The sequence below is a fragment of the Hemicordylus capensis genome, chromosome 5, assembly GCF_027244095.1.
Source record: "Hemicordylus capensis ecotype Gifberg chromosome 5, rHemCap1.1.pri, whole genome shotgun sequence".
NCBI classification, from domain to species: Eukaryota; Metazoa; Chordata; class Lepidosauria; order Squamata; family Cordylidae; genus Hemicordylus; species Hemicordylus capensis.
The window spans coordinates 233,528,692-233,555,564 of NC_069661.1; the positions used below are offsets into that span (position 1 = coordinate 233,528,692).

General features: G+C 46.7%; 1 protein-coding gene across 1 annotated transcript in view; it reads left to right on the forward strand.

Annotated features, from left to right (window-relative positions):
- The window catches only part of PKP2 (plakophilin 2), a 104,871-nt gene that overhangs the window by 63,133 nt on the left and 14,865 nt on the right, over nucleotides 1-26,873 (forward strand). Inside the window, exon 6 of the mRNA XM_053257440.1 lies at nucleotides 6,346-6,523. Within this exon, the coding sequence (XP_053113415.1) occupies nucleotides 6,346-6,523 (178 nt within the window). The remainder of the gene's footprint in view (nucleotides 1-6,345; nucleotides 6,524-26,873) is intronic.

Here is a 26,873-nt window from a genome sequence, read left to right on the forward strand (position 1 = left end):
ATTTTAGATGCTCAGATCTGCAATGCTAGATATATGACTTAAATGCTTAGAAGCGGTATGTAAAATTGGAATGTGTGGTGATAAGTGCTACAATCATTGCTGTAACTTTGTATGGGGCAAATGCTGAGTCACCCATTGTTTTTCATTCCCTTTTTTTCCAAATATATGATATATTTCAGCCCATGCTCTCTCATTTTTTGAGAGCTTCAGTGAAGTTCTCAGCCCAATCCATGCATTTTTAATCCTAGATAATCAGGACAAGGGGTGTATTAAAACGTTATGTTGCATGCTAGAGCTGCATGTGTGCAGGCTAGCAGCCTGGATTAAAGGTAATGCCATTTTTTAAAAAAAGTTGTGCTGCAGATTTGGGACTTGGGGATTTATGGAGAATACTATACCCAGGCAAAGGATTTAGGACAGGCTAAGAATCTCCCTTCAGATATTCTGCTCATGTGACTGGTTTCTGTTGAGACAATATTCTAAATACAGGCGGCCCTAGTTACTTGTGGTCCCAGCACCTGTGGTTTCGCATATCTGCGATTGGGTCATAGGTACTCAGTTTCTTTATCCTCAGTTTTTAAAATAGGGGAAAATTGCCTATCTGTGGTTCCTGGGTACATAGGAAGCTGTCACATACTGAGTCAGACCTTTCACCCATCTCGGTCAGTATTGTCTACACAGACTGGCAATGACTTCTCCAAGGTTGCAGGCAGGAATCTCTCTCAGCCCTATCTTGGAGATGCCAGGGAGGAAACTTGGAACCTAGATGTTCTTCCCTGAATACAGCATCCCCTAAGGGGAATATCTTGCAGTGCTCACATATTGTCTCCCTTTCATATGCAACCAGGGCAGACCCTGCTTAGCTAAAGGGACAAGTCATGCTTGCTACCACAAGACCAGCTCTCCTCTACGAGGAGGGTAGCCGGAAATGACTTCCAATGTCGTTTCCGGCCATCATTTTGCATCTCAGGGCCTTATTCTGGCTCCTTTTAAAAAAAAATTCCCCAAGAATTTTTGGAAAAAATATCAGAAATCTGGAGGATTTTCAGGTTTGGGGAGGCCTTTCATGAAAACTGGAGGCCTGGAGAGCAAGGTACTATGCTTTATTCCCTATATTTCTGCTTTTTAGGACCTTTTTTAAAGCTCCAGGAACCTAACCCCCCAATTCCCATTGACTCAAGGTTTCTATTTGTAGTTTCCGTGTTCACTCCTATAGATGAGACTGGAACCACCTGTATCCATACTTGTTTAACCAGTTTAGAGATTGTCTCATCAGACCACTAATGCTCTCAGATCGTCCACCTGTCTGCTTAGAGCACAAATTATCATCTGATGCAGAAAGAACCTATTGCTGACATTTAAAAATATCATGCACTTAACTGACCTCAGTTACGTTCCAGCCCTAGCTAATGAAATCATGAAGGTTTGGGCTGTAAACTTCCCATCAGTATCATTTGCAGTGATAATATGGGAATCACTGTCCTCTATACTGAGGAAATACAAACACTGAAGAACGTGAACACTAGTATAGCACCAGAACTGGACAGAAACAGTCCCAAGTGATATTAATTAATCATTCATTCATTCATTCATTCATCATTATCTTTTAAAACCGCCTAGGCAGTGGACCAAATTTTAAACATATATAAAACAGTAAAAACAGATTAAAAATCCACAAAACACAATTAAAACAAAGTCATAAAACAGGTTGCTAAAACAAATTATTAAAATTAATTCCGGTTAAAAACCTGCGATAACAGGTGCATTTTGAGGGTCTTCCTGAAAACAAACAGAGAAGGACATTCTCTTCTTTCAACAGGGAGCAAATTCCAAAGCCCCGGGGTAGCCACAGAGAAAGCCCTGTCCTGAGTTGCCACCAAACAAGCCAGTGACGACCATAACCGGACCTCACCAGAAGATCGTAATAGGCAGCAGAGTTCATGAAAAAGAAGGCGCTCTCTTAAATACCCTGGGCCCAAGCCTTTAATAGTTGGGGAGATAAGAAATCCTTTGAGCAAGTGAATGCATAATTTTAAAACATATTTAATGAATGTGTTGAGAATAAGGTGAGGGGAAGCCTACTTTATCTGAGGCACAGATTACAATTATGTCTAGATTTGTCAGAGGAGAAATTCTGAATAGAGTGCTGTACCAAGCTTCAAACAAGAGATGGGATTTAGGCTAGATATTAGGAAGTATGTCCTGATTGTAATTGCTGTTCAGCAGTCTTCCTGGTGAAGCAGAGTGTTCTCTTGCTCTCTCACTCTCTGATCTTCACTGTGTTTTTCTTAAAGCAGGCACCACTTTGGCAAAAAGCATTCTATGTGAGAGCCATTTCCCCTTTCCTGACCTCCATACAGTGCTTCACTTTTCTCAGAGCTGGGAAGGCCCTTTCAGAGATACAGAAGGGGCCTTCTTTTAAGAATTCGGGGGGGATGTTCTGAGAAGGGCTACGTTTCCCAGCACGCTCTGCATGCCTCCCATGATGGCGCAGGGGCTCGAGAGGGCTCTGATGGCCTTAAAGGAGTCCCCTGGCACTGGGCAAAGTGCTGCACTGCATGATGAGAATGGGGTCTCTGCATGGTGCCAGGGGGACTGTGCAGAATATTCAGCTTTGGCCGAAGTGTCACACAGGCTCAACAAGCAATTAGTCAAGGAGCTGCACTTAGGGTTGGTGAGGGCCACAACTGGTCCCCAGGCCTTACAATGAAGAACTCTGCTCTAGAGGTTGTCAGGCAGAGTCTGGACAGCCATCAGATGCTGTAGCAGTTTCCAGCCCTGAACCAGGGGTTGGACTAGAAGACCTAGAAGGTCCCTTCCAACTCTAACATTTTACGATACCACCCTTCTCCTTCATAAATTGTGTCTGGGAAAAATATGCTGCATTATTTTAATTTATTTTAATTTGTCTCCCAAAATGTGGTTTACTTATACCACCCAAAACGCAAGTCTCTGGGTGGTTTACAACAAAACAATAAAAACAAGTAAAAAGAGTAAAACATTACAACAATTTAAAATTAAAACAACATTAAAACTATTAAAAACCAAACTATTGAAATAGTGAAGCTCTTCTCACGATCCATGAGGAGAGCTTCTGTCGGGTCTGCGGGGGTCAATCACGATCAAAGGGCAGCCCTGGGGCGGCTGGATCAGCTGCCCACACAACTGCCAGTTGTCATGGAGCTGGCAGGAGCTGCAGGGGTCGGGAGCCACTTGGCCCCCAGAAGTCCCTGGATGTCCCATGCCAGTCCACGGGGCATCCTGGAGAGACCCCCGAGCCCAGGAGGCTGTTTGCAGCCTCCTGGCCAGGGATCTTTTCATTTGTCGCGGTGCACTGCGGTGACACACGAGCAAAGAAATGAGGTGAACAGACTGCCTGCTCCATTAACCTCATTTAACGGGAGAGTGGTCTAGGTGGGCTAGCCGCCTTGGGAGCACCAGGTTTGCCTGTGAGCCCGGTGGTTCCCACGATTGATGGAAAGCGGGCTAAGGGAGCTTAGCCCGCTTTCTGTTGATCGTGGCAATAGCCCCAGTATCTAATAGCCCAGGGGTATCTAACCCCTGCTAACTTGGTAAAGAGGCACCTTTTAATGTGGTGATTCTCTTTTATTTAGCAGGGGGAGAGTAACTGGCCCTATCTACCCCCAGCACAGAACCTCCAGTGACTGTTGCTGGTGTCTATCTTATGTTGCTTTTTAGATTGTGAGCCCTTTGGGGACAGGGATCCATCTTATTTATTTATTATTTCTTTGTGTAAACCGCCCTGAGCCAGGAAGGGCGGTATAGAAAAGGAAGGAAGGAAGGAAATCCTGGATGAATAAATGTTTCCTCAGTGCCATTTTAAAAGTTTACAGAGATGGGGAGGCTCTTGTTTCAGCAGGGAGCACATTCCAAAGCCTTGGGGCAGGAATGGAGAAGGCCCATCCCTGAGTAGCTACCGGACAAGCCGGTAGCAACTGCAGACAAACCTCTCCTGATTATCTCAACGGGCAGTGTGGCTCATAGCAAAGAAGGCATTCTCTTAAATACCCAGGGCCTAAGCTGTTTAGGGCTTTATACGTAATAACCAGCACCTTGTATTTTGTCCGGAAACGTATTGGCAGCCAGTGTAGTTCTTTCAACACAGACGTAATATGATCTCTCCGAGATGACCCAGAGACCAACCTGGCTGACACATTCTGGACCAACTGCAGTTTCTGGACTATGTACAAGGGCAGCCCCACATAGAGCGCATTGCAGTACTCAAGTCTGGAGGTGACCAGCAAATGTACTACTGTTCTATGTGGCCTTGTAATGCCACTATATCATTTCCAAGCATTGACACATCCAAGCAAGTGGGTTTTATCCCTAGGGTGACAGGGATTACAGCCATATCTACCTTGACTGTAATGGTTCATGCAAAGCAGTTCAGCACTCCTATGTTGGAGGTCTCTTTTGAAGTGTCAAAGATGTTCAACCAAGCATGCTGTGTTTAATCTTTCTTTGCATTCAGACAATATAGTTTGCCTAATGAACATGGTAAAATTGACTGTGTGTTGCTGTAAGCAGCTGTTAAGAGTTCTGTCAGAAAAATGTCCTGTATATGCTATATGTATCTTTCTGGCTCTTGATTGGAGAAAGAAGAAAATGCACAATTAGGCTCTATGGAATATTTGGAAGCAAGCACTGGAACCATTGTCCAAAGACCAAAACTCAGTAGCTGACATCCTAATAAAGTATGTGCCTGTGCTGCAGAGCACTTTGCTTAGTCGTGCAATGCCAGGTGCAAAGAGAAGGGTGAGTTTTGTCAGTCTTTCCTTCCTCTCAAAGTTGCGCAACTCTCAGAGACATATTTTTGTGATGCACAGGACACTTCCAGAGGAAGGAGAGATGCACCCCTTCCCTCATGAGCATCTGCACTGTGGTAGTCAGCACAGGTGCTTCCTCGACAGAGGTGCTACTTCCTGAAGCAGGTCTTGATAAATTGTCTTGGCTTGTAGAAGCCAGTCCCAACATTAAGAGTCAGACAATAGACACTTGACAAAATTACCAAACTTAGTGACAGACATTGTGCAGAGGGAGGGTAATTAGGCTTCACTTTATCTTCTATACAAGTAATATAGAACTGAAATAGGGTTCCCTGTGGCAAATAAAAATATTATAAAGTAAGTCTGCCTCTAAATATCCTAGTCTAGGCATTACGGTTAAGTTTCAAGGCACCTGGGATTTCTTAAGCCTGGAGCACTGCCACATCCTTGGTCAGGATGTCGACCAATGTACTTAATCAGTCCTTTCATTGACAATAGACACTTGACAAAATTACCAGACATATTGACAGACACTGTGGAGAGGGACAAATTCATGGAGGACAGCTTTATCAATAGCTACTAGTCTGAAGGCTATAGATCACCTCCAGTCTAAGAGAACATAAGAACAGCCCTGCTGGATCAGACCCAAGGCATATCTAGTCCAGCATCCTGTTTCACACAGTGGCCCACCAGATGCTTCTGATAAGCCCACAAGCAAGAGGCGAGGGCATGCCATCTCTCTTTGCTCCCCTTGCAACTGATATTTAGAGGCATCTTGTCACTGAGGCTGGAGGTGGCCTTTAGCCACCAGACTAATAGCCATTGGTTGACCTGTACTCCATGAATTTGTCTAAGCCCCTTTTAAAGCCATCCAAGCTAGAGGCCATCACCACATCTCATGGCAAATAATTCCATAGATTAATGATGTGCTGTCTGAAAAAGTACTTCCTTTTTTTAACCCTAAATTTCATGCCCTTCAGTTTCATGGGATGACCCATGGTTCTAGTGTTGTGAGAGAGGGAGAAAATTTTATCTCTGCCCACTCTCTACTCCATGTATAATTTTATACCTCTCTATCATGTCTCTCTGTAGTCGCCTCTTTTCCGAACTAAAAAGCCCCAGATACTGTAGCCTTGCCTCATGAGGAAAGTGCCCTGATTATCTTGGTTGCCCTCTTCTGCACCTTTTCCAGTTCTACCATGTCCTTCTTAAGATATGGTGACCAGAACTGCATGCAGTACTTCAAATGTAGCTGCACCATAGATTTGTATAAGGGCATTATAATATAAGCATTTTTATTTTCAATCGCCTTCCTAATGAGGGAAGATGCCTCTAAATACCACTTGCAGAGAAGCTGCAGCAGGGGAGAGGGTGTGCCCTCACTTCTTCCCTATGAGCTTCTCAGAAGCATCTTAAAATAAAAATCGAATACATCATCATCATCATCATCATCATCATCATCTTGTGTGCCACTGTGGGAAACAGGATGGGCCTGATCCAACAGGGCTGTCCTTATGTTCTTATGGCTATTGTATCATAATTTTTATATCTTTTGTAGGTTTGTTATGGAACCTGTCCTCCAATGACCAGCTAAAGACCTTGCTGATCCGAGAAGCGCTGCAGCCGCTGACAGAAACCGTTCTCATCCCTTACTCTGGCTGGCCAGATAGAGATTATCCAAAATCTAGCATCATACCAGACCCTGACATCTTTTACAATGCTACAGGATGCCTGAGGTGAGCTATGTGTTGGTGATATAACCAGCTGAATCGTGGTTTTTAAACTCCTCATGGCCCAAGGGAATGTTTCCTTTCAGGAAGTGCGCAAGTCCCTGGCATGCAGCGAGACTGGGCCGTTTAGAATGTGTTGCCCAGCAATGTCCCTGAAATATGAAGGTCAAAGTAGTGGAGTTTATTGGTTTCTTTGTGCATGAGGATGAAAACCTGTTACAAAATGCCTTGCGTAGCAACCATTTCACACAGTGAGCATCAAATAAAGTTGCCAGATTTATTTATTCATATGACTTCTCTGCCTTCAGTACCAATCTTGACATGCAGAAATTAAGCAGATATAAGCACCCTTATCTTCATGCTATGGAAAACTTCACCTGCAGTGCACAGACTAACACCACAAAGACAGGTCTTTGCCCTGAGGATCTTTTAGTCTGATCCAAGGTAGGGGAGGAAGTTGGAGGTGTCACACTTTGACCTAGCTGCAGGGCAGGCTGCTACTGGAAGGGTCTGATTGAAGAGCTGGCGGATAAGGGTCAGAGGGGCAGATGCAGTCAAGACAGGCTGGGATTGTGCCAGATCAGATGAACAAAGAGCAGAAGGGCAAGTTATGGGTATGGTCAAGTCTGTGCTGTGGTCAGACTGAAGAACCAGGTCTAGAGCAACTGTTATATACAACCAGCCAGGCCCCTATTGGGTCTTCAGGTCATCAAGACTGAAGAGCTGCTGAGGTACCAGTTCCTGCCATTAAATGGATGGCACGTTATGCACAGCAGATCAGGCTGACAACTCCCTCTGCCTGGGAGCTACTGTAGCGGTGCAGGGAGTAAGGCAGGGCTGCTCAGCTTGGGCCCTCCTGCAGATGTTGGCCTACAGTTCCCATAATCCCTGGCTGTTGACCACTGTGGCTGGGTATTATGGGAGTTATAGTTCAAAAAGAGCTGGAGGGCCTGAGCAGGCCTGGAGTAAGGTGTCTGAGCCCCACTGCCTGCATCCCCAGTTTGAGACTCCCAGCAGCTTGCAAGAGGCAAGGGTAAATTGGAGAAGCATGCGTATGTTTGGTTACTTGTATTTAGCCATTATATGGCAGCAGTTATTAAGTCCAAGGCACTGTGGTCTTAGGCACTGTGCAGTTTTTTGGCTTAAGAGGTCACAGGCCTGAAGAGCTTGTAATCTTATCAGACAAAATATTAGACGTAAACTTCTCGAGAGGGTAAGTAAAGGTCCCAGAGCTACACTGCAGGGTATGACAGAGGCACCAATGGAATCGGCCTCCTATCCCCCAGGTTAGAGCCCCAGCTATTCAACTATAAAGGGCTCCTGTTCTTCAGCCAGGTCCCTGCATCGCAAGTGGCTATTCAGATGCAGGAGTACAAAAGACATGTGATACTAACTTTCTCGTTAATAGACCCTGTAGATGTGTATAAATGTAAAATGAGAACCCATGCTATTTGAACCAAGTTAGTGTAAAAACATGGCTGTGGTTTTAGAGATAGTAGACTCCTAGGCAGAAATGTGTGTTTTAAAAAAAACAAAAAACTACACCCTGACAATCTCTCCTTCTCCAGGTTTCAGAGCAATGTTTTGCTAAAGGCTTATCCAGATAATTTACAAAACTGGGGGTGGGGGGAGGGGGGAGGATCAAGCTTAGAACTCTCTCTGTGTGCAAAAAAATGCACCAACTCCAATCCAACAATAGCAGAGAAAAGAAAACTCCTGTCCACATATAGGGGTTGATCAGGGGAGTGTGGAGAGATTTATTGGCTTCATTTTTGAAGCCACACAGATTATTGGGGATGGGCTGTAGCTCAGTGGTAGAGCATCTGCCTTGCATGTAGAAGGCCCCAGGTAGGGCTGGGAAAGATTCCTGCCTGAAACCCTGGAGAACCACTGCCAGTCAGTCTAGAACATATTGGGATAAATGGTCTGACTGAATACGGCAGCTGCTTATGTTCCTATGTACACTAGGATCCTATGGGGGTTTGGGGAAAAGGTTAAAATTTTGTTTAAAATCGCCCACACCATTTCTTTTGCGGGTTGAGTGGGAGGTAGCAGCCATCATGCCCCACCACATGCAACCCACTTTGGTGTCCCTAGGAGCTACCCATGGGGAACAGTGGGGTGTTTCGAGTTTCCACGTTGTTCCCTAAGGCCAGAACAAGCTGCACTCAGAGAGTGCATGCACACAAGTTTTGCACTGCAAATTGCATTTTGCAACCCTGCCTTGGAAAACACTGCAGAGGCACACAGTAAAAGGGAATTTGTCCCTCCCGACACAGAACACACATTTCAAACATAGTCCAGAAATGGCCAAAGAAGATTCACTGACCCAGAATCCACTGGCATCTACAGTACCTGTTCTGCAGTAACATTATTGGCACAAATTGCTCTCTCATACACAATTATGACTCCTTATTTCCAACAGCTGCCACAGCAGCACGCTTAGCAGCTAGCATAGATATAAGCTCAACTAGAACAACTTCCTCCTTTGGCTCCCTCCTCCCTCCCCCCAGCCAATGGCTGCGCAGTTGCCCATGACAACACTTGATTTGTATGATAACAAAGCCAACCAAGAAACAAGGAGATCACAAGCCAATCGGAACCCAATGCCAGAAAACCAATCAGCAAGGGACAAACAGGCCTCCAAAATGGCACCTGAAATTTTTCTACTCAACACAGGGTTGTTTTGTTCTGAGCTCAAAGCAGGCCCTTTATTTAAAGGGTGCTTTGTTTCAAGTCCGAGACACTCAAAATGGCCCATTTTGAGTTAAACCGTTTTGACGTCAAAACGTTTTGCACGTCCCTAGTGCACAGTCTGAAAGAAGAATAAAATAATAAATAAAACCTTACATGGATTGTCACAAAATCACACTGGTGAATATGTTGAGAAATGCTGTGCATGTGCAGCTAAAACAGGCACTCACGCAGCAATAGCATCCCCGCTTCTGAAGCATGGGGGCTTAACAAGAGAGGAGCACTAGCAAGTGCTCTGAGCAGCATAAAATTATGCCCCTCTGTGAAGGCTGCATGGCCCTCGGAGACGTAATTTCACACTGCTCAGAGGACTTCTGAGGGAAGGGCTGAGCCACAAAAATCACTGCTTCAGAAATGGGGACACTTTCACATGCATGCCTTTTTTAGCTGCTTGCCCACAGCATTACTCAGGATGTCAGTCACAGACAACGGAATATTTGGTTGGTCTTTGTCTGTATTGTCACAGGTGCTTCTGATGCTCACTTAATTCACAGCATTCCAAAACTCACTTGCCCTACTAGCTGAGGAATGATGGTTCATATACGTGTTAGGGAAATGCAGTAATCTCATCATTGGATGGGAATGTATGTATTTTATGTGTCCAAAGGGTCAACATGCAAGCCCAAAATCTTAACTTCCCAGCTTTGATTTCTTCCTCAACACAAAAAGCAAAGCTCTTGTCATTGTTGCTAGAAACTCTCAGTGTATTTCCAAACTTTACTTTGCAAAGGGTGAGTACAAATGCTGGTCAGGATTTCCAGTCCTTAAAGCAGGACTGCACAGCTTCAGCCCCCCTGCAGATGCTGGAGTACAATTCTCATCATCCCTGACTATTGACTGCTGTGGCTGGGGATGATGGGAGTTGTAGTCCAACAACAGCTGGAGGACCAAAGTTGTGCAGTCCTTCCTTAAGGGGTATGGATGCTGCACAAAAGGAGCCTACACACACACACACTCTCTCTCTCACTCTCTCTCTCTCTCTCTCTCTTTGGTCCTTTATTGCACACGCAGGTTTTATATCACACAGTGTTGGCTGTACAAGTTCAGTTAAGGTTTTATAGCTATGAGAAAGCTACAAGGCCACTCCTGTCATTCAGTAAAGAATAATTAACCAGTGTGATTTGAGAACATGGGCTCATGTTTGTCTTGCTAAAGTATTCGTATACCTGTTGTTCAAACATTTTAAGAGTAAGGAACAATCTTTATCTTATCACTGGACACTCAAAGCATTGCTCCCAAATTATAGCCAACCTCAAGTTCTGGTGGTTTTTCAAGGCCAGATATTCTGCAACCTGGAAGCTGGAATGCCTCCTCACTCCCCCTTGATGTTTTGGTATTTCACAAGTGCTGCCTTAAGGATAGGATCTCTGCAGATCTCAAGGCCCATGATAGGACAAAGAGCAAAGGTTAGTCCCTCAGCTAGATATATACTGCCCAACTGTCCTTATTTACCAGCAACAGTCCCTGCTTCCTAGTCCCTGGTGAATTGCTGTCCCTGCTTTTGCCTGGTTGATATTTCGTTAGCACAAGCTGCTAGAGCTATATTCATGATTAAGTTTCCTCTGACCAGGGAATGAACTCACAGTGGCTGGCATTGAGAGCAGCCCAAAACAGGTTTGTTTTTTTTAAAAATATTTTTAATATCCCGCTCTTCCTCCAAGGAGCCCAGAGCGGTGTACTACATACATAAGTTTCTCCTTACAACAACCCTGTGAAGTAGGTTAGGCTGAGAGAGAAGTGACTGGCCCAGAGTCACCCAACAAGTCTCATGGCTGAATGGGGATTTGAACTCGGGTCTCCCAGTGCTAGTCCAGAACTCTAGACCAGGGATCCTCAACGTTGGGTCCCCAGATGTTACTGGCCTTCAACTCCCATAATCCCAACCAAAGTTCACTGGGGCTGGGGATTATGGGAGTTGAAATCCAATAACATCTGGGGACCGAACGTTGAGAATCCCTGCTCTAGACAATACAAACCCCAAACACACACACTCCTGAAGACTTGTGCTTTTGCACAAGTGCAAATACTTTGAGGAGCTCATCCATGCTTCAGAAGTGCTTCTTAGACTAGATCATGGTTTATCAACGTGTGGGTCCCCAGATGTGATTGGACTTCAACTCCCATAATCCCCAGCCCCAGTGACCTTTGGTTGGGAATTATGGGAGTTGAAGTCCAGTTACATCTGGGGACCCACACGTTAAGAATCCCTGGACTAGATGGTCCACTGATGGTCAGGTGGCATGTTTCTAATCCAAGGAGCACTTCCAGAGCGTGGGCGAGCTCCTCAAATTATTTGCAGTCTTGTGTAAAAGCGCCTGCACTTCACTGCAAGCCTGCAGCAGCGCGGAGGGGATTTGCCTCACTGGCATGAGACCGCTCTAGAAGTCTGCCCTAGTTTGTCGCATTCATCCATGTAAACATATGTGCAGGAACACTGAAGCACATTGCCATTCACCACTTGCCGTAAATCTTTAATCAAAGGAACAAACACTTTCTTGGCTTTCAAATCAATAGAGTAAAGGCTATTGCAGATTAAACCAAAATGGCATACAGCTTTCAGCAGTGTAGAATAGTGTCAGGGAGGAAGTCAGACAGTGAGAAGAGCTTTGGGGCTGGCTGTGGGGAAGAAGGGTTTACCTTACCTTCCTCGCAGACGACTGGTGTTCTGTCCATGGGTGGGCAGATCACCCGCTCAGACGAGCGGCGGCTCTCCCACAGGCCGCCCGCACCTCGCTGCAGTTCGCCAGGCAGCTCCAGGGGTCGGGCCCAGGGAAGCGGCACCGCGAGGCACCCCAACCCCCCGGAGCCCCAGTAATGCACCATGCACGTTTTCCCACGTGCTTTGATGTTAGAAATTGGGGGGTCGTCTTAAATGTAGGGTCCTCTTCCTTCTGAGTAAATAGCATAACCTATATTTAACCCAAATTATTTAATTATTACATCTTAAATTCAGGGAGGCTATTCCCACGATCACTGGCCAAGGGAGCTTAGCCCACTTTCCCATGATCGTGGGAACCACCAGGCTCACAGGCGAGCCCAGTGCTTCCAAGGCAGCTAGCCTGCCTAAAACACCCTCCCCTTAAAGGAGGTTAATGGAGTGGGTGCTCTGTTAACCTTGTCTTCCTGCTCATGTGCTGCTGCGATGTGCAGCAACACACGAGTAGACCCCTGACCGGGAGGCTACAATCCACCTCCCGGTCTTGGGGGTCCCCTCAGAATGCCCCGTGCACTTGCGTGGGGTGTCCTGGGACTTCCAGTCTGCAGGCATCCGGGGCCAAGCGCCCCCGATTCCTGCAGCCCCCACTGGCTCCGTGACAGAGTCAGTAGTTGTGTCGGTGGCCGAGTCGGCCACCCAGGGCTGCTCAAGTCAACTGCTCATGTGTAGGGACAGCAAGCTAAGCCTGCGGGGAGCCTGCCCTCCCCGCAGAACCCTCCCAGGCGCTACACACGGATTGTGTGTAGAGCCTCAGGGCCATCTTCTTTTCAGGAAGATACAGTATTACACTCTGAGCCAGATTACAACATTACAATACTACACTATTACCATACTAAACCAGATGGCCAAACGGTTTAGCTCAGTAGAAGGAAGGTTCATAGGAGTACCAGTTGAAGGCCTTTTTATTTTCCTAGGCCAGGGGCAGGCAACCTTTGGCACGCCAGCTATTGCTTAGTGACACAACTCCCATCAGCCCCAGCCACATTGTGGCTGGGGATGGTGGGTGTTGTAGTTCAACAACAGCTGGGCTGCCAAAGGTTGCCTGCCCCTGGCCTAGGCTTTTAGTCTGTGGCTCCAGTTGTTTTTACTGGTCATGGCTCTTCTTTTTATCCTGCTGCCTATTTATTGTCATCTTAGCATTATTACTGGCTGATATCCTGACGAACGGTGCCCTTGAACAAAGGCATCACACTAGTGTGAGACTGCTCTGCTGGCTAGTTGTGCTAAGTTTGCAGGTTGCATTCCGGACTAGTGTTAGCACTTGCACAACAGGCACGCAACCTATAGCGCACCTCATTTGTTTTTTTTTAAAAATAACTTTAGCACAATAACGCAATAGCACAATTCCAATAATTCCCATGAGTTAGCACAATTACGTGATCATCTTACACTAGCGCCGCTTTGTTGCACAAGCACACGGCTATCATTTTATTTTAGAAGCCTCCCTGAAAATGTTTTTAGTACTTTGGGAGAAATATACATTAATAAAGTAAATAAAATTTGTCAAATGTAGCCAGCAGCAAACTGATCTAACACTGTTTAATAGGTAATTCAGGGAGCCTTTCAGATTGAGGCTGGGAAGGTACCTGTATTTCCATGGGATGTTCCCTATATTCCTTGCTATGGGCTAGGAACTTGTGGAGCTGCTGATTGCCAGAGCACTAAACGGCATCTTCCCCCGCTCACATCGAGGCTATTCTCACATCCACCCAGGCTAGGGAAGCCCAGCCTGGGTCAGGCTGCATGTGAGAATGGCCAGGATTGGGCAGCACCGCCGAGCTTCACTCTGAAACCTGGCTCTTAGCCAGGGCTAAGGGTTCATGCAAGCCCCTAATTCAGGCTCCGTGTGTTTGCTGGGACTATGTTCTGCCCCAGCGGACACAGAGACAGGTGCCTAGAGCACCCGTCTCCTGCAATGTGTCGTGCATATCACACAGTGCTTTGTGGGATATGCGGAGGCTGGGACACATCGTCCCGGCCTCCGTTGCTCCATGTTGCAGCACACAGCTCAGATCATCTGGGAGTGTGGTCCGTGCTCCCAGCAGGAGTCCAGCGCATGTCTGGGGGGAAAGTGAGTACAACCAGCCTCCCCACTGTCCCACCCGCTGCCCTGCCCACCCGGTTGTGTGAATGACCACATTGAGTTTGACATTTCCAAAGCCGTGCTAATTTCTGTAGAATTGTTTTCTCTGTCTTATTAGTGTATATGTAAAAGAGAACAAGAACCAAAGTGCCAGCTGACAAGCTATGATGAAAAGCAGGGCTTGGAGGGGAAAATGTGCTGACAAATAATTTATCTAACTACTTGTACATATGCCAGCTTGTAAATCCCTAATTAGTTCCTCCTTTTGTGAAAGCTGACATGCTCATTGCTCAGGTGTTTAAAGTTTATCGCCCGAAGCCTGTATTGCAGAAAGCAAGTCGCACTTTTGATGTATATTGCATTATGCAAAATGCACCTGAACTGCTCGCAATTAAATAATGTCACTCGTAGAGGTAACAGAGGAATAGCAATAAAAGAGAAATTGCAACAAAGGTGATGGTGGGGAAGAAATATTTCTGATTAAGGCAGGGTTTCCCAACCTTGGGTCCTCAGTTGTTGTTGGACTACAACTCCCATCATCTCCAGCCACAATGGGCAGCTGATTTGGCTAGGGATCATGGGAGTTGTAGTCTAACATCTGGGAACTCAAAGTTGGGAAACCCTGGATTAAAGCAGAATCAAAGGAGTGTAGGAAAAATGGGGGAAAGAGGGGAGCTGCTTGCTTAATTTAGACAAGTCTAAATTATCTGAACCTAAAGTATGTTTAGGAATACCTGTTTCATATGATACACAGAAACACCACATATTGAGACAACGCTTTGCTCTGTATCCCCCTGAAGCTTTTCACACACAGAGACAAAGCCAAGCTAAGAAAGCCCAGCCAGTTTTGCTTGCATGTGTTTACCACCAGGATCAGGCCCGATCCCAGCAGCACCTTGGTGGCAAACGCACCTCTAGAGCCACCCTCTAAATTGAGGTTAGGAGAGCGAACGCTCTACTAACCCCGTTTCTGTGATCGCCTCCCAACTATCCTGGCCAGCTCTGGGGAGGGAAGGGGGATCGCCATAACGCACCACACACTCGCACAGTGCATTATGGGAGGTCTAGGGGTGGGGCGATGCGGGGTGATGCACCCTGACCCTCCAAGCTACTGGCAGTAGCCAGGAGTCGTCTGGGCAGGCGCTCTGCCCGCTGCAGAAGGAGCCCCTGGTCATCTGCGGGGAGGTAAGCTTTTTAAGTCTTCCTGCCTGCTAACTCTCTTGCCCTCTCTCACCATTCTCACTGTGAGAAAGGGCTCTCTGGCTAGGGAGATAGTAGGTTTGTTCTTACAGCCATTTGAATCTAAGTGTAATGTGGGCTATCAACACTGAAGAGGCTGCGCGAACCCATACCAAGGTGGTTCATGGCCCGAGAGCCCTACCTTGACATGGGGCCACACAATCACGCAAATGTTAGTAACCCACATTAAACCTAGATTCAAACCATTGTGTGAACAGGCCTAATGTCTGTAAGTGTATGGAGCAGGGCTTATTTCACAAGCTGTGGAACACCTTCCCAAGGACAGCCCACCAGGCCATATCACTCCCAGTTTTTAGGAGATGGGTTGAGATGTTTTTCTTCACTGGGTTTTTATAGAATTGGCATCCCTTACCCATGCCAGCATGATTGTTGCTGCCTCTGTGGTTTCTCCCAGATGGATCAGGGTCGACTTAAATGCTTTCACCCATGTAGTCCTTCTATCAGCGTGCTTAACATGCTGTGCAGGTGATGCAGCTCCCAATGGCTAGCCATTGCTTGTGTGGGATATCAGAAACACTGTTGGAGGAACCATATAGGTGAAGGCTTTTACACTCACCCTTCCTGACATGCATGGGAGATAAGAGTTCCCAACTCTGACTGGTGCTATTCCTGGGGTTTGTTTTTTTTCTTCCCAGTACTTTTTACAATATCATTACCAGCCCCTGATTTGCTCTCAGTAGTCAGCCGGAGATTGTTTTCTGGATTTCTGGAGCCTCCAGGCCAATCCTGAAAGGGGAGAAACCAAGGAGGCAGTGATGCCAGCCAAGGTATGGGTGGAGAGACTTGATATGCTGTTGCTCTTTACAACTTTATCGTTGTATTGGCCTGTGGGTTTGTGTTTGTTTTATGTTTTTGCTAGCAAATGAAGCTTGACTAGCTGCTACCAGAAATTTCCCCACAGATCATAGTCTGACTGATATGTGAAAAGATGCTGTAGAACTCTCACAGCCAACGCTTTGCCTGGGCTTGTTTGTATTGGAATGCTACTCTCTGTTGTGAAGTAAATTTCCTGTCCCATTTTTAAACTATTGGATGTAAAAGCACGCCTTCTCCCTGTTGGGGTTTGTGATTATTTAGCAAAGTGCCAAGGAAACTACTGCTCCAGTTACAGAGTGTCGAGTTGTTGTTGTAGCTATTTAAAGAATATGCATGGAGATCACTGAAGAGTCTAAACGAAACTGATTTATTGGTGAAGTACACTGAGATAAGAAAGACCTAATCCTATCTATCAGCTACATAATGAGTAAGTCGGCAGGGAGGGAGAGAGAGAGAGATGTTTCCATCTTTTCTCTAGGAGAAAAGGAAGAGGACCGACTCACTACAGGAAGTACCTGAGTAGTCAAAGCAGGGGTCATAGAGTAGAGGCAAACAGGAACAGGTAAGGAGAACCTCACTGAGGCGAGTCTCATGATCAGTGAGACTTGCAAAATGAGGTTTACGGGGAGAGCAGGCTCAGCCCGCTCTCCCTGCAGACGAGCACTGCTGCAGCCCTTGGTGACCAGATTGGCCTCCCACACGACTGCTGGCTCCGTCATGGAGCCGGCAGGAGCTGCGGGGATCGGGGACCTCACACCCCCGGAAATTCCAGGATGCCCCTCGCAAGTGCGCGAGGCATGCTGGAGAGACCCCCAAAAGACGGGAGGCCAGGGGTCTCCTCATATGTTGCCGCGGCAATACACGACCACAAAACCCGGGTTAGCGGATCACTCGCTCCGCTAACCTGGGCTAAGGGGAGGGGTAGGTAAGTGGGTGACCCGCTTTGGGGAAACCGGGCTCGCCTGCAAGCCCGGTGTTTCCCACGATCCGTGGACAGTGGACTAAGCTCCCTTAGCCCGCTTTCCACTGATCTTGAGAATCGCCTCACTAACTACCTCTACTCCAAATGCCCCTCGTGGTCATTAGGATAGTCAGTACAAAGGGTCGATGCACGGGAACTCCATATCCAACACTCCCAACTTTCCTTGTAACTGTTAGGCTCATTCACATGACCGTTTGGGGGGTGGGCTGGAGGCCAGGAGAGCTCCTACCCTGTCAGTAGCACATGAGCATTGCCTCCGTTTCGATCTGCAAGCCCAGCATACAGACAGTCACTGCTGGGTTCATTGCAGACTTTGTTTCAGTTGCAAACCATGGCCACCCATGGAAGGTCCTCCAAAGGCATCTCTGCCTTCCCAGCATGCTTTGTGGTGCTGGCAGACTGGAAAACTTCATGATGTCAGTAGTTGCCCTCTCATTGGCCATGAAGGAGGAGGAGGTGAATGCAGTCCTGCCAAAGCCGCTACAACTTCAGGAACATAGAGCATGGTTTGCAAGCTAGAACATCCGTTGATGGCAGCTGCTGTAGCCTCAGCTGTCTGTGACTGCTGTGTAGGGGAGGGAGGGCAGGGTGCCGTTCAGGTAGAAGAGGCACAAGGGTTCTCAAGGTAGGAGGGTTCTCCTCTCCTCCATCCGCAGTAAAAATCTGGGTAGCCCTGCATGTAGCAAGCTGGGCTCAGGGAAACTACATAGGTTCTGACAATCATGCCAATCAGGGTAGCCCACCTCGAGCCCCAATTTTGATGGTTGTGTGAACCAACCTAGGGTGTATTGGGCAATAATTATAGAAATTTTCAGCTTTCTGAGGGACCTGGGAGAACTTGAACCACTTGCAGATACAATTTGAGTCCACTGTATAGTGGCAGACATATAGGTGGCCCTTCTTCAAATTTGGAGAGAGGGATGCAAAAATCTCCTGTTTCCAGATTAATTAACAAATGTCTTTATATGCAGAAAGAGGAATCTGGTCTACACCAATGACGATGAACAGAGAATTGGGAGGTGGCGATAATTCTGCAGTTGCTATTTCAGAATAGGAGCGTAAATCCGTATACAGGTCAAGTATCCCTTATCCGGACATCCAAAATTTGGAATGCTCCAAAATCTGGACACCATGCCATTCAAACAAACAAACAAACAAAACCACCCTCAGCTCACTTTTAAAATATGGTCAAGGAGACCATATTCCTCAGGGCCAGGGCCATCCCGCCACGTCCCTCAGGGCCAGACCAGGCTGTCCCACCGCTGCCATTGTTTTTTATCCCCCACCCCCCGTTGCCACCGCCATTGTTTTTGCCCCACCGCCACCATTGTTATGGCCCCCTTCCGCTACCACCATTGTTTTCTCCCCCCTCCACTGCCACCATTGTTTTTGCCTGCCACCGCCTCCCACCTCCTCCCCTCGCCTCCTTGCCACCGCCATTGTTTTTCCCACTGGAACTGTCGCACGCTCTAGTGAGAGTTCCGCCACACTGTACTGTTTATGGAAAAGTCCAAAATCCGGAACACTAATGGTCCCAAGCAGTCCGGATAAGTGATTCTCGACCTGTATGTACCCTGAGAGGTGGAGAAATGTAAATTTATGAAAGCTGCTCTCTTTGGCAAGCTTCATCCAAATTTAGTTGTTAGGAAAGGATATTGTGTACACAGAGGCCTGTTCCAGCAACTGTCAGCTATTGGGCCTCTGAAACAGAAGCTCTATTTACGGCTGAGAGAAAGGAAAATTGGCATTGTGCCTTGAGAAGGAAGGTTGAAGTAAATCAAAAGGGACATGCTTGTTGCCTAACAACCTCATAGAACTAGCATCACTATTTAATGAGCTCTTTAAAGCACACATAAAATCTGCCACCAAGGGCTCCTATGAACTGAGTGTGTTTCCACCTGTATTTTACAGTAGCAGTGTTCTTCATTGCAAAGCCCGGAAGCTAGTGGTGTCTCACATCAACCCTAAGTGCAGCTCTCTGGCTAATTGTTTATTGAACCTACGGGAAGCTTCAGCCAAATCTGCACACGCCTCACAGGTACCACGCAGAGGCAGCCATTCCCAGTGTGCAGTTGTGCACTTTGCCCAGCACTGGTGGGGCTCCTTTAAGGAAAATGGAGCCCTGTTGAGTCCGAGCAACATCTTGAAAAGTGATTTCTCAGCCTAGAGAACTTGTGTTTGGGGCAGTATAAAAATATGCTAAATAAATAAATACCGTAGCACTGGGAAGATACTAGTTTCTAGAACCCCATAGAATTCTATGAGGAGAGTGCTAGAAGGGACTACAGTTCCCAACGCTTTGTGCACGCCTTCCAAGATGTTGCTTGGATTCCATTGCTTGGATTCCATTTCTCTTAAAGCACTCCACTCCCAGCACAGGGGAAACTACAGCACTGCAAAGAGGTCAGCGTGGTAGTAAATGTCTCTCACACTGAATGTTTTTTGACCAAAGTGACTTCTGCTTGAAAAACGGTGAAGATCACTGATGGTCTGCACAATACACAGTACCATACAGGCTGTACAACGTCTCAGACAGTGATCTTTCCAGACATGGGATCATTTTAACTGCCATTGTCATGGATGGAATAGTAAGCAGGTTCACCATAGCCTCATTCAGAGGTTATAAAATTGCCCCGCTTTATCCCTGTACAGTGGGGTGAAGGGAGAAGGAAGTCCCACCCCTGTCACATCACCTTGTAGGACCTATTACCTACATCCTTTTTGTCCAGAGTCAAGTAGAAGATCTTGGGTCTTCAGTGGTAACTCATTATGTGTGAACCCTACAGCAGTAGAGTTACTTCAAACTGTAGTTCCATATTTAGAGACTGCTGCTAACATAAACCTGTTGAAAGTGCAGTGCCTTGATCTTTAGCTTGCTTCAGTGCCTAACTGAGAGTAATTTGATAAGCACAGCAATCTCATTTTCTGAGATGTTCTAGTACCAAGTACATGGTTGACATTTTGCCTTTGTATTGCATTTGTGTACATGCCAGAATAGCTGGCATGATACCCAACACAAAGCTTTCTGTTATACTGTGAACACTAAAGGTACTGATCTTCCCTTTGGCATGCAGCATCCATTCACAGGATGTTTGCAGAGCTTTCCTCCTGAAAATGTTCTGCCACAGCTGTCAGAGAAGCTGATTTAGAGAAAGGACACCCTGCTCTTTCTTTCATGGGCAGATGTCGGATCTCAGTGTCTTATGTTCTGTAGCCAAAGAAAAGCCTCTGTACCAGGAGAGGCTGGGAAATGTATGCCATATCCCAGCTGCTGAGCTGGGGTAACAGATGTAAGATTTTACATGCATTCATTGCTGGCTCTTCACCCTGATATGAGTTCAGCTTTGTGACTTCCACCACACATCTACATATCAGGAAGCTGAAGCCCCATTCCAGATCTCACTCTTGTCTCTTTCCTCATGTGCCAGCTAGGCTCTCTGCCTTTGTTATTTTTTAATGCCATATTTCTGTGCATTCATTTATACATTCATTATTCACCTTACCAAAAAAAAAAAAAGTTAGGAAATTAAACAGTTTGCAAAACTGCTCTGGGAACTGGGAAAGAAAGAAGTGTTGGTGACCACATAGAAAGCAGCCAATAGGTTCTTTTCATCACTGAGCTTTTCCCATTTTAAGCTGAGCAACTCAGAAAACCTGTACAAACCCTTAGCTGCAGAGCTTGTTCCCAGACACAAATATTTGCAGAGCAGTAGAGCTGTTGTGAGACTGCTTTTGTCCCTCTTCTGATGTCACATTTCTCTTCCTATTTGGACATTTCCACCATATCATCGAATAAAACTCTTGATACCATCATGCTTGCAAAGAGGAGGAGAGCTGGTCTTGTGGTGGCAAGCATGAATTATCCCTTAGCTAAGCAGGGTCTTCCCTGGCTTGCATTTGAATGGGAGGCTACATGTGCAAGCACTGTAAGATATTCCCCTTAGGGCAGGCATCCCCAAACTGCGGCCCTCCAGATGTTGCTGAACTACAACTTCCAGCATACCCAGCCACAAAAAATTGTGTCTAGGGATGCTGGGAGTTGTAGTTCAGCAACATCTGGAGGGCCGCAGTTTGGGGATGCCTGCCTTAGGGGGTGGGGATACTCTGGGACGAGCATCTGCATGCTTGCATGCAGAAGGTTCCAAGTCCCTCTCTGGCACCTCCAAGATACAGCTGAAAGAGACTCCTGCCTGCAACCTTGGAGAAGCCGCTGCCAGTCTGTGTAGTTAATACTGAGCTAGATGGACCAAGGGTCTGACTCAGGCAGCGTCCTATGTTTCAAACAGGGGCAGAGCCACCATTGGGCGAATGGGTTCAAAGAACCCGGGCCACTGCCCCTGGGGGCTGCACCTCGCAGCCCCAGACACGTGTTATTTCGCTCCCAAATGGGGCCGCACAGCCCCGTTTGGGACTGAAGTCGACCCACGCTGCATTGGCAGCGCAGCTGGAGTGATTCTCCCTGCCTTTTAAAGGCAGGGAGAGCCGCTCCTGGCCTCTCTGCCAATGCAGCGGGGCCAATTTCCCTCCCAAATGGGGCCAGGCAGCCCAGTTTGGGAGGGAGATGGGCCTGAGCTGCATTGGCAGCACAGCTGGAATGGCTCTCCCTGCCTTTAGCGGGCGTGGCTAGCCGGCCCCCTGCATCTGACGTCAGACGCGGGGGCAGGGCCAGGGGGCCATAGCGGCAGCTGAACACGGGCCACCACAAGCCTCCTTCCGCCACTGGTTTCAAAGGAAACTAAATAATGCTTTTGTATGATAGGTGCCACCAGCTCTGTTTCAGCCAGAGCATGTGCTGGCACAGAATTTAAGATCAGTGAATAAGGAATCAGGTGCAGTTATGTTTCTAGCTGCACATTTCAAAAAAGACAATATGCCAGCAATGAAATATGCATTGCACTGCACCAACAGCAAACTTCAAAATGACCTCTTTGCTACGTAAAAGATGTTAAAATAACTTACAGATTTTTTTACACAAAACATGTAAGCTACAACAAAACCGAGGGGTTTGGGGGGGGGGGCGTAAGCTCCAGGAAACTTTTCACAAGGGCCTTTTGAAGCCCTTTAACTCGCATCTCCTATGGAATGGCGGGGATGCATTCACATATTGGCTATATTTACCCTGAAGTCCCTGTGAGTTATCAGGGGGCATTTCACACACATTTTGGGTTTTTCACTGTGCACTAGAGTGTAACCCGATTTATATCAGGAGTAAAAAAAATCCACTATTTGTGTCAGTTTTGGGGGACAACGTTGAGTTTGCAGTAAACCCTCCCCGTAAACCTGTGGTAAAACCACAGGTGGGTGGGATTAAAAAAAAGGCCCAGGTGTGCCATGTTTTCTGAAAAGCAGCAAGCTAGCAAATACTGAAAGTTCCCTACAGAAAGCAGAACTGAGACTGAGAGGTCATTCACACAATCAAAAACTGTGTTCTACCCAGGTTTGGCAGCTGTGTGTACCCCCGATTTTTGATTGTGTGGAAGCAAGGTTAGAGGAAAACCTGGGTAGCTTTTTCTCCTACCTTGATTCCACACAATCACTTCTACCCAGGTTTTCCTCTAACCTTGCTTCCACACAATCAAAAATTGGGAGTACACACAGTTCCCAAACCTGGGTAGAACACAGTTTTCGATTGTGTGAATGACCTCTGAGATTCACTGGCCCTTTCCCTGACTTGTTCCTGGGTGAGAAGACACAACACACCCTGGGCTGAGACAAGATGGCAAAACGACAACCCAGCATTGTTTGTACAACACCCGACAACGTCCCTTTGCTGTAACTGCAGCTCGTTTTGTTCTGAAATCCACCCATTGCGCTCCAGTGCAAACAATGGGAGTTGGACATTCCAGCCGTATCGCTCTTGTTTTATTTAGCTCTCACAGACCTGCGAAACTATTTCTATATGCACAAGCAAGGCTGTTGCAAAACATGCTGCTGACAACAGAGCTGGTAAAAGAGAGAACGTGTCCTTTCAAGTGCCATCGAGTTTCAGTCAAACTGTGCACAGTCCTATTTTTTTTTGTAAAGAGCAGATGCCAATAATGATCTGCGAGTTTATATGGGGGGGGGGAGAGAGGACATGGGGAAGAGGACAAAAAGTCTCGTGTCACATTTCGGAGCAACTAGGAATGTAGGAACATAGGAAGTTACCTTATACGGAGTCAGACGATTGCTCCATCTAGCTCAGTATTGTCTACACTGGCTGGCAAAGCTCTCCAAGTTTTCGGGCAGGAGTCTGTCCCAGCCACACCTGGATTTGCCAGGGAGTGAACCTGTGACCTTCTGCATGCAAAGCAGATGCTCTACCATTGAGCTATAGCCCCATCTCCTAAGGGGAATATGTTACAGCGCTCACATATAGTCACCCATCTGAATTTAAATCAAGGTGAACCCTGCTTAGCGAAGGGGACAATTCAGGGTCGCTACCACAAGACCATCAATCCTGCCCTTGATAACTAAGTTATGCCTTAGATAACTGAAATAACTAGATGTTCTCTCCACCAGTATGTGATCCCAGTGTCACTTTGACTAAGATAGAAACAACTCGTCGTACCTTTGCTGACCATGTTTCCAGGGAGTTATTCATACATGCCTTCAGGCCGCGGGGTATCTGAAGAGCAAATCTGCTTTGCAGCAGATTTGCAAGATGTTTAATTCAGGGGATTAAATTGACAGCTCACATAGATCTGTAAAATAAGCTACGCATGAGCTGATAGGCTGCCTTGGGTGGGTCTCCTTGGCAGTGGCTAAGATTCTGGTGGTTGCTGTCAAAATCAGAAGGCAGCTGACGATGTAAAGTGGGGGCTCTCAAATATGGGTACCCAGATATTGGACAGCAACTCCCCATCACCCCCTGCCACAGTAGCCAAAGACCGCTGTGGTGGGAGATGATGGGTGTTGTAGTCCAACATCTGGTGACCCAAGTTTGATAACCCCCGCTGTAAGGAATTAAGTGTGAGTGCTGCCCAGGGTCGGCTTCTTGTAAAGGTGAAGTTGTGCCGTCGAGTCGGTGTCGACTCCTGGTGACCACAGAGCCCTGTGGTTGTCTTTGGTAGAATATAGGAGGGGTTTACCATTGCCTCCTCCCAAGCAGTATGAGATGATGCCTTTCAGCACCTTCCTATATCACTGATTCCCAATATAGGTGTTTCCCATAGTCTGGGAAACATACCAGCAGGGATTCGAACTGGCAACCTCTGGCTTGCTAGGCAAGTTACTTCCCCGCTGCCCTCTTGTACTTGCTGCATATATACTGCTCCCTGTAAAGATGTGTATTTTGATATTTCTTTTACTGTTAAATCTGGTTGACTGTAATTAGTAATTATTACTTACTACCTACATTGACTGAGATAATGGAAATGCAGAAGGAGAGGGGCACTTGCAGGATACTTAGCCCTTCCCTTTATTTATAACTAGCTTAACCTGTGCAGAGCATCTGCATGCTAGTACTTGATTGCTCCCCTCACCCCCTGCCACAGCCCCCCTCACCTTAGAGATCTCTCCACCCTCACCTGAGCTGCACTCCTGCTCCTGCTCCTCCATCTCGTTGCTTCTACCCCCCTCACTCCTCTTGGTCACTCCTCCATCCCTTTACGCCAACACCCTTACCCCTCTTGGTCGTGGCTGCAGCATCTCTGGCACCTATTGGCCAAGCTGCAGCTTTCTATCCCCAGAGACCTCCCCACCCAAGCCCACTCCTGCTCCTCCCCACAGGAGCAGGAGCAGTGGTTGAAAGGGCCCTTCCTCGCTGCCACCACCACCAAGGCCTCCCATTCCCTTCAGGCTGCTGACAGGTTTGGGCGCATCCCTTGCCCCTCCTTCTGTCTCTCTTCCCCTCCCTTCTTTTTCTCTCTTTCTCTCTCCTCCACTCGCTCTTCCCCACTGTTTCTTCCCCCTCCCTTCATGTTTTTTCTCTCTCTCTCCCTCCCTCCCTCCTTCCCTTCCTGAGTTAACAGATCTTGTTCATCTTGTTTCCTCATCTAATTAACACAACGGCAGCCTCCTTCTCCTGAAGGGGCTCTTTCCTCCCTCACGACTCCTCTCTTTGCAGACCCCTGCCCACTATCCTTTTATATAGATAGATTCCTCTCGTCTACTTTCAAGAACTTCTTCCGACCAGTAACAGTTGCATTCCAACTGACCTTAACCATCACAGGCCCCTCCTCCTTATCTGCATATGGAATCCCCACTGCCCAATCAACATGGTGCCACAGTCTCCTCCTCCCTATCTGCATATGGAATCCCCACTGCCCAATCACCGTGGTGCTTCTGCTCTCACAGGTTCCTTCCCCCTTATCTGCATATAGAATCCCCACTGCCCAATCAGGTGCTTCTGCTTGCGAACTCTCTCGAGAGCTGCCACGCATGGGATTAGCCACGGGTATGCCTTAGAGAATTAAATATATAGATATAAATATTTGTTATAATAATATTTATTTATTATTTCTCTGTGTAAACCGCTTTGGAAACTTTTGTTGAAAAGCGATATATAAATATTTGTTTTTGTTGTTCCCTTGTCCACCTGTTCCGCCCTGTGGTTGCCTCCCTAGCTGGCCTCACTTTTGGTATTTTACTGGCAGGGAACTAAAAATTCCTAGGGGGAGGCATTCATCAAGAAGAGGGAAAGTAAAGCACACCCTCCCGCTGATTCTCCTCTTGTGTTCTCTTGTAATGTCTAATTGTGTAATTCTGACCTTGTTTTATGGGAACATATTTCAAATGCCACTGAGACTGTCACTGAGCACCAGCAAAATTGGAGAGATTTTTGGCAGTAAGGAGAAAATGTTTTCCCCTACATGTGACCCATGATGCATTCAATAGCACAAGATTTCTGGAAGAGCATGATCCAGACAAAGTTACATTATGTTAAAGTCTTATTTACCGTATGTCAGTGGGGTGAGAGCTGTATCAGGGCATGATTTGAAAGGGATGTGATACGGCAGCTATGTTGAAGCCAGTCTGGGTATGCTCAGTGCTTGGATGGGTGACTATCTGGAAACACCACTGAAATCCACAATAGAATATCAGTGTGTGTGTGCACGCGCATGCATAGTTCTCATGTATCAGAACATTCAAAATGTGCAGCTTTGCTTCAATTGTGCAAGCTTAGATACTGAGGTGGTATTAAGTATTAACTACAGCATATTGGATTATTGCTGGAAAATATTGAGGAAATTGGCATGTGCTACGCATGCATGAGTAGCTGAACTAAATTTAACATTTAGCAAAATCAATATATATGGTAACTCCATTTATTACTGCATTTTACTTGTTGCTTTTATTGATGCTTGCTGTTTTATGGGTGTGTGTGTTTAATTGTATGGATGGGTTTACACAACCACCTGAAAGTACTTGCAAATAAGTATGAAGGGAACCAGAGATCATGGGAATCGCATACTCCTGTTGGGAGTCATGTCAGAATCTGCCCGAGTCTGGTTCCCAATTCTAGTTACCCACTTCGAACCTTAGAATTTACCAACTTTGTTAAGCCAACCAAATATTAGTTTGAAAAGGGCGCAGAAAGTCAGTAAAACTGAAGGTACAAGTGGGTAGGGGTGTGCACAGGACCATCCGTGGCAGCTAAATTTGAATTCGAACTGAATTTGAACCGAACTACCAGTTCACAAACCGGTTCATTACAACCAGCCAGCAGTTTGGTTCATGCTGTTGAACCAGGTCAAACCAGTTTGGCCTAGTTAAACCCAGTTTGTGTGCCTTGCTTGTAAAAGGAAATCCAGATCGGATTTGA